The sequence below is a fragment of the Macaca mulatta genome, chromosome 20 (assembly GCF_049350105.2).
Source record: "Macaca mulatta isolate MMU2019108-1 chromosome 20, T2T-MMU8v2.0, whole genome shotgun sequence".
In the NCBI taxonomy this organism is placed as follows: Eukaryota; Metazoa; Chordata; class Mammalia; order Primates; family Cercopithecidae; genus Macaca; species Macaca mulatta.
This window is the reverse complement of record NC_133425.1, coordinates 19,832,880-19,847,006: the sequence shown is the minus strand read 5'-3', so window position 1 is coordinate 19,847,006 and position 14,127 is coordinate 19,832,880. Positions and strand designations below refer to the sequence as shown.

General features: G+C 43.0%; 1 protein-coding gene across 7 annotated transcripts in view; it reads right to left on the bottom strand.

The window, feature by feature from the left end:
* IQCK (IQ motif containing K) overlaps positions 1-14,127 on the bottom strand; it is a 140,069-nt gene that overhangs the window by 39,061 nt on the left and 86,881 nt on the right. The window contains exon 8 of one of the 7 annotated variants that reach the window (XM_077983439.1): positions 11,826-12,442. Within the exon in view, the coding sequence (XP_077839565.1) occupies positions 12,314-12,442 (129 nt within the window). The 3' untranslated portion in view covers positions 11,826-12,313. 7 annotated transcript variants of the gene reach the window in all.

Below are 14,127 nucleotides of genomic sequence, written 5' to 3'. Positions count from 1 at the left end.
TTTCACTATAGCCATCCTAGTAGATACGAAATGGCATCTCATTGTGGTTTAAATTTGCACTTCTCTAATGTTTAACGACATCAAGCATCTTTTCAGGTGCTTTTTGGCTGTCTGTATATCTTCTTAGAGAAACGTCTATTCAAGGCCTTTGTCCATTTTATTTGTTTACTTTTTTCTCCCTCCACTTCCCTTTGCCCTTTTGAAAAGTGGGTTGCTCGTCATTTTGTTGTTGAGTTGTAAGAGTTTATTACATGTTTTGGACACTATACCCTTCTCAAATATATTATTTACAAGTATTTTCTGCCATTCTGTAGGTGTCTTTTCACTCTCTTAATAGTGTCCTTTGATGTAAAAGGTTATCTCTTTTTTTTTTTTTTTTTTGGAGACAGAGTTTCCCTCTGGTGCCCAGGCTGGAGTGCAATGGCACAATTTTGGCTCACTGCAACCTCTGCCTCCTGGGTTCAAGTGATTCTTGTGACTGGGAACCAAGAGCATGATCTCAGCTCACTGCAACCTCCACCTCTCAGACTCAAGCAATTCTCCTGCTTCAGCCTTCTGAGTAGCTGGGACTACAGGCACCTGCCACCACGACCGGCTAATTTTTGTATTTTTAGTAGAGATGGGGTTTCACGATGTTGGCCAGGCTGGTCTCGAACTCCTGACCTCAAGTGATCTGCCAGCCTCAGCCTCTCAAAGTGTTGGAATTACAGGCATGAGCCAACGCACCCAGCCCCTTGTGGAATTTGAAACAAAAGAATAAGCAGCAAAAGCTACCGTGATAGGTCCAGATCCACCAGTGGTGGGGAGCCCAGCCTTAACAGACTCACCATCATGGACATCCTTTAACGTTTCATCTTTCTGATCCTGTTCTTCTATAGCAAAGGCCTCCAACAGATTTTGATAACTAGGAAACTTGGGGAGAAATATTGGGATTGTGGTGATCTCAATCCCTTTCCTCCCAGAAAATTCTAGATTTTTTATGCCAATCGATCCAATGCCACCCCAGAGCTTTATTCACCGAGAGGAATTTGGATGGTCTTGTCAAGCTCAAGAAAAATAAAGTCCTTCCTATTACTACTTCTTCCAGAGCATAGTGTGCCTTACTTGTTTTAAGAAAACCATTCAACTGATTTTTTCCTCCCAAATAAAGAAGATTGGTTGTTTTCAGCCAAACTTACAAATGGAAGTTTATCTTGCTTAATAAAAAGAAAATACACAATTTATCTCTAAATATATATAAAAAACGGCCGGGCATGATGGCTCATGCCTGTAATCCCAACACTTTGGGAGGTCGAGACGGGCAGATCACCTGAGGTCAGGAGTTCGAGACCACCCTGTCCAACATGGTGAAACGTCATCCCTACTAATAATACAAAAATTAGCTGGGCGTCGTGGCACATGTCTGTAATCCCAGCTACTCAGGAGGCTGAGACAGGCAGATCACTTGAACCCAGGAGGCGGAGGTTGCAGTGAGCCAAAATCACGCCATTGCACTCCAGCCTGAACGACAAGAGTGAAACTCCGTCTCAAAAAAAAAAAAAAAGAAAAGAAAAATGTATATATGTAAAACATTACATACGCATATACACACACACACACACACACAAAGTAGTGTGTCATGCAAATCTCAGAGAGGAAAATCAGCTCTATATTAATGTCACAGAACATGGGATAAGGTCCCAAACCTTTTTTATTACAAACCAATGTTTTTACAGTATTTCTTAAAGTCTTATAAGAATCAGGCATCCTAGACATCTCTGATCTGGGTAGGATGAGTTATCATATCTTACTAACCATAACTTTAGCTGTGATCTCAGCAACCCAAACCCTCCTAGAGGCGAAGGGCGGGGGAGGAGGCAAACAAGGGATTAACCCCAACTTTCCCACAGGCTCGTGTTTATCAGGATCTAATAGCACAAGAATCCCCATACTTATGGACCGCGACAACTGATAACCTTCATGAGCATAAGCCCAACGGATCTTCTGAATCATTAAAGGAAGGTCTAGTTACAATCAGCAACTTGACTATGTTTTATCACAGTCAAATTCTTTCTTAACAGTTGGTTTACCCTTAATGTTTGGAAGGACATACAAGGTGGGTTTGTCATCAGGGACTATCACTTTTTAGTCCATGTTTTTCTGGACTGGATTGTTTGGGATATTTATAGTGAGCATGTATTGTTTTAGGAATACAAGAAGCGTTTACATTTTTAAGTTAACAGGTTCTGAGAGGCAAATAAAAGTCCTTTAACTTATAAATAATTAATTAATTTTTCCTATAATCGTTTGACTCTCCATTACCTAAATACTCAACAAAAAAACAGAAGCACCCATTTCACCATCATTCTAGAAGCCTGCAGTTGTTCACAGGCTTCTGCTGACCAGTTTAGTGATTTTGCTCTGTCTGGCCAGAGACCCTTTCATCTTTTCCTTAATTTCCTTCATTTTGAAGGGAGGACTGCTATTTACCATGGAGAATACAGCAGCCGTGTTAGTTCATTACCAGGGAAGCCTGGATCTCTAGAGAAGGCTTTTGTGAGCCCTGGGGAAAGCACGCACCCATTGAACTGGGCTAATCCCAGTCATTATCATCATGATTAGGGAATCAATTTCAATGGCAGTGGTTGTGCCAATCAGCAAATACCATAGAGTGCAGTTTAATGTTTAACACATAAACAATTTCATTGCCAAACAAAGCCTCCCTTACTTTGTTTCTACTTTTATTTCAAAAAAGCTTTCTTTTATTTTTAAAAATTACTGTGTGGAGTCCATTTGCTCCTCCAAGACGGGAACATAAATAGGGTATATGTTATTTATGTCAGTTTTTAAAAAAAATGCCCGTGACACCATCAGATTCTCCTAATTATAGATTACCCTGATGGAAGCCAGTACAGGGTACCATATTGGTTTTAAAAGCCAACCCTGGATCTGATAGCCTGAGGCTGAATCTCAGCTCCACAAATTACAAACTGAGGAGCCTTGGGCAGGTTCCTTAAACTCCCTGAGCCTCACTGTTCTCACCTGTAAAATGGGGATAATAAAAATATTTTTTCATTGGGTTGGTGTGAAAATAAGCTGAGATAATACATGCAAAGTGCTAAACCAGTGTCATTACACATAGCAAGCTCTCACTGTTAGCAATTTCTTAAATCAATTGCTAAAGCACTGAGAATAATCTGATTCATCTCTGAGGCTGAATCTTACAATTGCTATTAATACATGGAACTGGCTGAGGGGCCAGTGATTCAGAAAACTGAAAACAAGGCTCCTCCCAAGGGTTTACAAAGTGTTGAATATATAAATGATTTCATAATTTTATAATTTTAGGCATTAGCCAGACAGCAGAAAAAGTGTTGGCCAGGCGCGGTGGCTCACGCCTGTGTAATCCCAACACTTTGGGAGGCTGAGGTGGGTGGATCACCTGAGGTCAGGAGTTCAAGACCAGCCTGGCCAACATGGTGAAACCCCATCTCTACTAAAAATAGAAAAATTAGCTGGGCGTGGTGGCATGCACCTGTAATCCCAGCTACTTGGTAGGCTGAGGTGGGAGAATCGCTTGAACCCGGGAGGCGGAGGTTGCAGTGAGCCGAGATTGCGTCACTGCACTCCAGTCTGGGTGACAGAGAGAGACTCCATCTCAACAACAACAACAACAACAAAAAGAAGTGTTGCTGTGAGGTGGTGGTTGCAGGCAGAGAAGAGGAGGGAGACTGTTGCCTGGGACTCTGAAATTACCCATTGTAGATCTAGACTTCTAAATTCCTCAGTTGTTTTCTCTAATTCTTGGCAAAACAGACAAAAACCTAGCAACAGCCTAGATGACTGAGGATGATTCCCAGGGCTTTTTCTAATTGCTCTGGAGGAAGGCAGTTCATATATTACAGTTGCTGGAAAGAAGCTGGGGAAATAACATAATGGTCAGGCCTCTTCAGTCATGTTCACAAGAGTGAACCACTGACTTGGTGTGAGATGCCTCATAGAAGGTTCTTAATACATCTTTGCTAATGATGTGACATACTGATGATTATACTGAAGGATTTTATACTCAAGAAAAGCGGATTTCAACATAAAGGAAATATATGTTTGCAAAATCTTTTTAAATGACCTTATATTAATAAAATATTCAGAGTTTATAACTCTCTTGAATTCAACTTTATAAGGAAGCTTTGTGATTTCTCCTTAGATCTTTGGCAAAATGAAACAAAACAAAAGCTAGTTTTTCATTCTGGTGATTATTAGTGTTCCTTACTGTCTTAAGGATCTAATGCTTGTTTTTGGTTTTTGAGACAGGATCTTGCTCTGTTGTCCAGGCTGGAATGCAGTGGCGCAATCGTGGCTCACTGCAGCCTGAAACTCCTGGGCTCAAGGGATCCTCCCACCTCAGCCTCCCATGTAGCTGGCACTACAGGCACAAACCACCATGCCTAGTTTTGTTTTTGTTTTTGTTTCTAATTGTAGAGATGGGGGGGTCTCACTATGCTGCCTAGGCTGGTCTTGAACCCCTGGGCTCAAGCAGTCATCTCACCTCCACCTCCTAAAATGCTGGGATTATCAGCATAAGCCACTGCGCCTGGCCTTTAAGGATCTAATTTGTAAAAGCTGTAGATATCACCTATTCCCTGGTATTGTGGAAGTGTTAGCTATTCTACTGCGGAAGGACAGTAGTCCTCTTAGAGTTACTTGGGGCTTTCAGGGAGGTTTAGAAGTGTGTTCTAGAGCAGCATTTTTCAGTCTGTTGTGTCATATTAGTGAATGGTAAATTCAGTTGGGTGGCTGGTGAATGACATTAAAAAATATGATCAAATGGAAAACAGAGAAAATGATAATTATTCCTTTATCATTAAGGACCCTCTCTAGGCCAGGCGTAGTGACTCACGCCTATAATTCCAGCACTTCAGGACGGTGAGGTAGCTGGATCACTTGCGCACAGGAGTTCGAGACCAGCCTGGGCATTTTAGTGAGACTTCAGCTCTACAAAAAAGCTAAATTTTAGCCAACTGTGGTGGTGCATGCCTGTAATTCCAGCTACTCAGGAGGCTGAGGTGGGAGGATTGCTTGAGCCCAGAAGGTCGAGGGTGCAGTCAGCGTGACTGCACCATGGCACTCCGACCTGGGCAGCAGAGTCAGACCCTGTCTCAAAAAAAAAAATAAGGACCCTCTTTATTCCTAATGTGTTCTGCCTTAAGTCTATTTATCTGATCTTAATATTGCTGTATCACTTTTCTTTTGGTTAGTATCTGTGTTGTCAATCTTTCCCCATCTCATTATTTTCAGCCATTCTGGGTCATTTTATGTGCGTATACCTCCAGCATAGAGGCAGATTTCTTTTTTAATTCAATCTGAAAACCAGAGAAGACTTCATTCTATTTACATTTATTGAGATTAGTGATATGTTTATATTTATGTCTCTCACTCCTTTTTTTGTCATAATTTTGTCTTTTTCTATCCTGCTTTCTGTTTCATTGAATTTTCTGCATTCTACTTGTTTCCTTCTACTGATTTATTAGTTCACATTCTATTTCTTTTCTTTTCTTTTCTTTTTGAGATGGAGTTTTTCATCACCCAGGCTGGAGTACGATGGTGTAATCTTGGCTCACTACAACTTCTTCCTCCCGGGTTCAAGTGATTCTCCTGTCTCAGCCTCCCGAGTAGCTGGGATTACAGGTGCCCGCCACCGTGCCCGGCTAATTTTTGTGGGGTTTTTTTGTTTTTTGTTTTTGAGATGGAGTTTTGCTCTTGTTACCCAGGTTGGAGTGCAATGGCATGATCTCGGCTCACTGCAAACTCTGTCTCCCAGGTTCAAGTGATTCTCCTGTCTCAGCCTCCTGAGTAGCTGGGATTACAGTTACCCGCCACCATGCCCAACTAATTTTTTTGTATTTTTAGTAGAGACAGGATTTCACCATGTTGGCCAGGCTAGTCTCAAACTCCTGACCTCAAGGGATCCACCCACCCCAGCCTCCCAAAGTGCTGGGATTACAGGCATGAGCCACCACACCCAGCCCTAATTGTTTTCTTTAATGTGTTGTTATAATGAAATAAATGATTTAAAGAAAAAAAAAAAAAGGCTGCCCAGCCTCCTCCCAAACAACACAAGGACTTTAAAATGCTTAACTCCAACCTTCCAATTCTCAACTTTTATATTATTGTTATCTAGGATTTTAGTTTCCCCTAATTTACTTCTCATTGGCTAATAACTATTTAGATCTATCAGCTTCCTCATTCACCATTGTTTCTTGCATCCCACTTCTTCCTGGTGGGTTCAGTCTCCTTCTAGCTGAAGTATATCATTTACTAGTTCTTTCAATGAGAGATGTGTTTTTAAATGCCTTTGTTTATAGCCCTTGCTCTTGAATGGTAATTGAGTGGGCACATAATTCTAGGTTGAATATTATCTTGTCTGGATTAGAAGATATTACACTTCCCTGTCTTCCGGCATATACTGCTGCTGATTGGAAGTCTATAATCAGTCTCATTGTTTTCTTTTGTAGGTAATCTCTCCTTTAAGATAGCTTGAGGGTTCTTTGCATAGTTTCACCATGAAGCATTTTGGTTTTGTTTTGTCCCTATTTATCTAGTTCAAGATTCATGTTTCTTCAACTTTGGAATATTGTCACTCAATATCTCTATGAATATTGCTTCTCCCCCATTCATTCTATTGTTTCCCTCTGGAATTCCTAGTAGACTTAGGTTGGACCTTCTCATTCTGTCCTTGTCTCTTAACTGCTTTTCCACATTTCCTATCCCTATCTTTCTACTGCATTTTATCTCCCAGATCTGTCTTCCAGTTGATGAATTACTTCTCCAGCTGTGTCTATCTGCTGTTTAACTCATACCTAAAATACGGTCCATGGACCAGAAATATCAGCATCACTGGGGAGCTTATTAGAAATGCAAATTCATGGGCTCCACCCAAGACCCATTTAACAGAATGGGGCCCAGGAATCTGTGTTTTACCAAACTCTGGAGGTGATTGTGATGCTCACTGAAGTTTGAGAAGCATTGCTTTAGTACATTGATTCAAATGCTTTCATTTCTAGAGGATGCACTTAGTTTTTTCAAATCTGAATTTCCCACCCCCCTTTTTTTTGCAATGAATTGCCTTTTTCTTTCAGCAAGATTTAAATATGTTTTCTAGCAAATCTTTATAATCTTATACTTATTTTATAGCTCAAATTGCCACTCTTGAGGGTTTGGATTTTCCAGTTGATTGTATCTACTGACTCCCCTCCTTTCTTGCTGGTTTATTTTTTATTATGAGCTCATAACTATTAGTTCTAACTCCAAGTTTGCCCATGTCTGAAATCGTATCTCTTATCCAGGGGTCAGTAAACTGTTTTTTTGTAAAAGATCAGATAGGAAATATTTTCGGCTTTGTGCACCATATGGTCTCTGTCATAATAATGCCAACTCTGTCATTATAGTACAAAAGCACCCATAGAAAACATGTTTTTAAAATAGGCATATTGTAGTCCAACAAAACTTTATAAAACAGGCAGTGGACTAGATTTGCTCTGTGGGCTATAGTTTACAAACACCTGCTCTTGAGTGGCCATTAGAACCTATAGCCCCCAGCTTCCCTTATTGCCTCTTCCATCTCTCTATATGTATTACATAAATATCAATTTAAGGCTGTTTCCATGGCCAGGCATAGTGGCTCATGCTTGTAATTCCAGCACTTGGGGAGGCCCAGGTGGGCAGATCACTTGAGGTCAGGAGTTGAAGACCAGCTTGGTCAACATGGTGAAACTCCATCTCTACTAAAAATACGAAAATCAGTGGGCGTGGTGGTGCATGCCTGTAATCCCAGCTACCCGGGAGGCTAAGGCAGGAGAATTGCTTGAACCTGGGAGATGGAGACTGCAGCAAGCCGAGATTGTGCCACTGCACTCCAGCCTGGGCAACAGAGTGAGACTCTGTCTCAAAAAAAAAAAAAAAAAAAAAAAAATTAAGGCTGTTTCCTAAATTTACCTAAGGACAGAGATCACTGAAGGTACTTGTTCAAAACAGAATGCCAGACCCTTTCTCTGTAGGTACTGATTGAGTATGTGTGAGGTAGAACCAAGGTTTCAGCATGTTCAGGAAGAAACCTAGGTGATTCTAATGATCTGAAAAGTTTGGGGAACCTTGTTCTAATAAAGAGAATGTTAAGAATGAACTTACTGTTACAAGGCTTACTACCCAAACATCTGTACAACTTTCTGTTCTTGCTCACATGAATGCCACAATGATTATTGCAAATCCATAAAATCTGAGTCAAAAAGGACTGCTCAGGTCATTAATGTGTGGTCAGCAAGGCACGATCTCCGTGACTCATGAAGAGCAGCTGCTTTTTGGTGGGGTCGTCTTTGCAATGCCGGATATAAAGAGGCCTCCCAGGAAGCCACATCTATTTTTTGTTAAAGTCCCTTTAATAATAAGACTATATCGCAGTACAGATTTGGAAAAGACGGAATTTCCCCCAACAGCTCAGTGATAATGGTTCAGATAAAGTTCATCCAACTGTTCGTCGTACTTGTTTACCCAAATAACCAGGGAATGAATAAGTTGCAAAAGCATTTAAGGTATTTGATGAACTTTCCAATGATTTACAGGGTTAAACTACAGCAAAGTTTGCTATGCCAGAGATCACATCATTGTAAAATGCATTGTTGTTGTTTTGAGACAGCGTCTCGCTCTGTCACCCAGGCTTGAGTGCAGTGGCATGATCTGGGCTCACTGCAGCCTCAATCTCCTGGGCTTAAGCAATTTTCCCGAGTAGCTGGGACCACAGGCATGCACCACTACACCCGGCTGATTTTTACATTTTTTGTAGAGACCAGTTTTTGCCATGTTCCCCAGGCTGGTCTCAAGCTCCTGAACTCAAGCAATCCTCCAGTTTCCATCTCCCAAAGTGTTGGGATTACAGGCATGAGCCACTGCACCCAGCCTGTACAACGCCTTCAATGCTTTGATCTCTTCTTTACCACTAATACTCAAGAGCTGACTTTTATGTAGTACTTTCATTACATAATAGTGCCAGCACTGTTCTAAGACTTTTATACATATTAACTTTTAATCCTCAGAACAACCATACACATTAGAAACTATTGCCATCCCCATTTTCTTTTTTCTTTTCTTTTTTTGCTGGAGTCTTGCTCTGTCACCCAGGCTGAAGTGCAGTGGCATGATCTTGGCTCACTACAACCTCCACCTCCCAGGTTCAAGCGATTCTCCTGCCTCAGCCTTCCGAGTAGCTGGGATTACAGGCCACTGTGACCAGCTTTTTGTATTTGTGTGAGCCACCGCACCTGGCTGACCATCCCTATTTTCAAAAAGGAAACCGAGTCAAGGAGAGGTAGGATAACTTGCCTAAACTTGTGCATACTGTAGCCAGCACTTGAACCTACGTGGCCTAACTCTAAAGTAGCAGTTCTTAGCCCTGGCTGCCCATTGGAATCTCTTGGGGGAGCTCTAAAAAAAAAACTCACTGAAGCCTGAGTCTTACCACCACACCTTCTGATTTAACTGATGGCTTCAGGATTGTTATCGCTGCCCCGATGCTTCTAATGTAGAGTCAAGGTTGAGCACCGCTGCCCTCACGTGTGGACACTTAACTCCTCTGCCAGCTCTCAAAGTCAGATCCCTAGACCGGCAGCATCTGCATCACCTGAGAACTTCTTTGAAACACAAGTTCTCATGTCCCACCCCACTCCTACTGACTCCGATTTTCTGGGGGTGGGGCCCAGCAGCTGTGTGTCAACAGGCCCTCTGGATAATTATGATGCAGGCTAAAGGCTGGAGAACCGCTGTACTGTGCCCCAGTGAGCTACATCTTCCCAGGTCTCTACCCCCTTGAAAACATTGTCGTGCTTCTCATTGAATGAGGGAGTCAAACGCCTTTCTCTTGAATCTAGGCGAGCCTCATGACTGGCTTTGAGAGATAGACGGTAACTGAAGTGCTGTGTTGTGCAACTTCCAGAAGGCTTGAAATTTTTGTTTTTGTCCCCTGGATTGTATCTGCCACAATTTAAGGAAGCTGATGTGGTTTACTGGAGGATGAGAAGCCACATGGAGGAGAACTGTAGTGCCCCAGCCAGCAGCCAGCACCACCTGCCAGACATGCGAGGCCAGCTTGGACATTCCACCCCAGCCCGGTCACCAGCTGAACACAGCTACATGATCGAGCCTAGGTGAGACCAGTAGAGGAACCAACTAGCTAACCCACATCATGAAAAACAATCAACTGCTGTGGTTTTAAGTCACTAAGTATTAGAGTGGTTTGTTATTCAGCAGAAGGGACTAGATTGCAGCTGTGCAATTTACCCTTAAACCTTGCCCTGGAGGGAAACTGGTTAGCCCTTGAAAGAAAACGATGCGGCCGGGCACAGTGGCTCACGCCTGTAAACTCAGCACTTTGGGAGGCCGAGGTGGGTGAATCACCTGAGGAATTTGAGACCAGACTGACCAACATGGTGAAACCCCATCTCTACTAAATACAAAAAATTAGCCGCGTGTGGTGGCGCATGCCTATAATCCAGGCTACTTGGGAGGCTGAGGCAGGAGAATCACTTAAACCCAGGAGGTGGAGGTTGCAGTGAGCCAAGATGGTGCCATTGCACTCCAGCCTGGACAACAAGAGTGAAAACTCCGTCTAAAAAAAAAAAAAAAAAAAGGTACCCTAGGAAAGTTGGAGATTTGGCTGGTGCTAATGTCAGGCAGGGTACTAGGGTACTAGGTGGCTCACATGCAGGCCTGGATTCATGGGCACTGCCCTGTGCAACTGCACAGGACTCACGCTTACAAGGGCCTCACACTTATTTTATGCTCTGCTGACACTATCTAGAAATTCTTAATCACTTTGAACAAAGAGCCCTGCATTTTCATTTTCCTCTGAGCCCTGCAAATTAATATATAACCAGTCCTGCTAATATGCAGGTTTCTCATTTATTCCACCCAACCACCCGAGGAACTAGAATTCCTTATTATTATCAGCCTCACGTTACAGATAAGGAAAATGAGGCTCCGAGAAGTGAAATACGCATACAAGCTCATATGGCAAGAGAGGCAGGGTGGCACTCAGGCTTCTCAAATCCCTGAGCCCTAGAGCCAGTTCACTGCAGTGAAACCTGTGTGAACCCTTGAGTGAAACCTGGAGTGTGGTATATCAGTTTTCATCACATACTTGTGGTACATTGTGACTGAGAAAAAGGAGATTTTGCTGATAGCCTGGCAAGTTGGCAAGACATTTCCTGGGCATATTAAGGAAAATGCACTAGCAGCTCTAACCCAGAGTATATTTAAACAACTACAGGAGCAGGCAGGGGGAAGGGAAAGGCCTGACCTGAGAAGTCAGGCCCAAAGCAGCCCAAATCCACTATTTATAGTGCCGTGGCCTATTTTGGCCTGCTGAGTGGCCCTGAAAATTGCCCTGAGAACTGGGCCTGGAAATGGACCATGGAAACCAGGCGCCTTCATTCTGGGGTATGGCTAGAATCATGCTGGGCACAGACAAAAGTTTTCTTGATGAGATCAAGGATGTTTTTTTTGTTTGTTTGTTTTTTGTTTTTTTTTTTTTAAAAAAAAAGCAAAACAGGATTTTCTTTGACAGGGAATTAAAAAAAAATACTCATTTAAGGAACATCATCAGGAAATGATCAGGAATATATTCTCAGGGAGCAAATGCATGGATCAGACTCAGTCAATACAGAGCTAATACTTATGAGCCCTTAACCATGTGCCAAGCACTGTGCTACCTGCACCATTTCATTTATGCCCTCACATATGACCCTATGACAGCAGCAATATTATTATCCCCATTTTACAAGAAAGGAAACTGAGGCTTAGGAAAATTAAGTAATTTACTGGTTGCATTGTTGGCAAGCCAGGATTAAAACCCAGATCATGGCACCCTACTAGGCTGTCACCCATAGACTGCTTCTCAAACTTCAGCATACAAAGACTCTCCTGGGAACCACGTAAAGATGCAGATTTTGATTCAGGAGGTCTGGGTGGGGTCTGAGATTCTGCATGTCAACCAGATGCTAGTTGATGATGATAATAGCACTGGTTCTTGGACCATAATTTGAGTAGCAAGGATACAAACAAATATTACAAGTTTTCCTGCTTCTACTTTTATCCTCTTACAATCTGTTCTCTTTGCAGCAGCCTGAGTTATTGTATTGGTCTCCATTGCTGCATAACAAACATCCCCCAGGTGCGGCAGCTTTCAGAAACAACACAATTTCTGAGGATTAGGAACATAGGAACAGCTCAGCTGGGGGATTCTGGCTTAGGGTCAAGGCTGTTGTTAGGATGTCAGCTGGGCCTGCCATCATCTGAAGGCTCGACTGGGCTGGAGGATCCTCTTCCACAATGGCTCTCTCCAATGGCTGTTGGCTGGAGGCCTCAGTTTCTTGCCATGTAAGTTTCTCCATAGGGATGCTCTAGACCAGCTGGCATCCTCCAGAGGGAATGATCCCAGAGAGAAAGAACAAGTGAGCACAAGACTGCTGTGTCTTTAATAATCTCATCTTGGACGTGGCACACCATTATTTCTGCCATATTCTACTGGCCACACATATTAACCCTGATACAATGTGGGAAGAGACTCCCCAGGAATGGGAATCCCAGGGGGTGGGGGTTATTGGGGAGTCACTGTGCATACAGACTACAGTTTCCTGATGAAAACTCAGATCATGTCATGCTTCTGCCCATCATTTCTTATCAAAATCAAAATAAAATCCAAAGTTCCAGCATCCAAATGAAAGCTCACCTTTGATTCTACAAGATCTGTCTCCTGACTGCTTCCTCATCTCCTCTCCCACTCTCCTCTAGCTCACTGTTTTTGTTGTTGTTGTTGTGTTGTTTTGTTTTGTTTTGGTGGCGGGCGGATTTGAGACAGGGTCTTGCTCTGTTGTCCAGACTGGAATGCAGTGGCGTGATCTCAGCTCACTGCAACTTCTGCCTCCTGGGCTCAAGCCATCCTCCCACCTCGGGTTCCCAAGTAGCTAGGACTACAGAGGTGTGCCACCACACTCAGCTATTTTTTTGTATTTTTTGTAGTGACTTCATTTCACCATGTAGCCCAGGCTAGTCTCAAACTCCTGGACTCATGTGATCTGCCCGCCTCAGTCTCCCAAAGTGCTGAAATTACAGGTGTGAGCCACTGAGCCTGGCCTCACTTTTATTTTCTAATATATATATAATGTATTTTTTAGAGAGAGAGTCTTGCTCTGTCACCCAGGCTGGAGTGTAGTGGTGCAATTATAGCTCACTGTAGCCTCAACCTCCTGGTCTCAAGCCATCCCCTCACTTTAGCCTCCATTAGCCTCCACCACCATGCCCAGCTCCAGTTGACTTTCACACTGACTCTCTTGCTGGTCCTCAATATACCCAGCACCCTCCTGCTCCTGCAGGCCTTTGCATGTGCTTTTCCTTCTGCCTAGAATGAACTTCATTCAGGTCTCAGATCAAATAACACTTTCTCAGAGAGGCCTTCCTTGACCAAATTCAATATCATCTGAAATAGTATCTGAGATGTCTTTTCAGGCTTCTGCATTTCTGACTATCGGACGGCCTCACCCAGACCTGTGCTGTGACTCAACCAGTCCTGTGGCTCCCCACCCAGAAGTGGACTCAGCCCATGAGGACTGCTTTCCATACCCCTATGATTTCATCCCCAACCAATCAGCAGCACTCATTCCCTAGCCCCCAACCCCACCAAACTATCTTTGAAAAACCTCTAGCCTCTGAGCCTTTGGGGATATTGATTTGAGTAATAACTCTGTCTCCCATGTGGCATGGCTGGCCTCGTATCAATTAAACTCTTTCTTTACTGCAACGCCTGGTCTGTATGAATTGCTTTTGCTTGTGCAGCACACAGGAAGAACCCATGGGTGGTTTTAAGATGTAAATGTATATTGTGAGCTGCTGAGTTTTGGAGTTTGGGGGTGATTTGTTATGCAGCATTATTGTGACAATAGCTAACTGACACACTCTTTGATGTTATGTTACTGTATATTTGTTTGTATCTGTTAATAGTCTCCTGAAAGAATGCAAGCTCCATGAGGGCAGGGACTTTGTCTCCTTCCCTGCAGTATACCTAGCGTCCAGAACAATGCCTGCCTGCCACATTGTAGACACTCA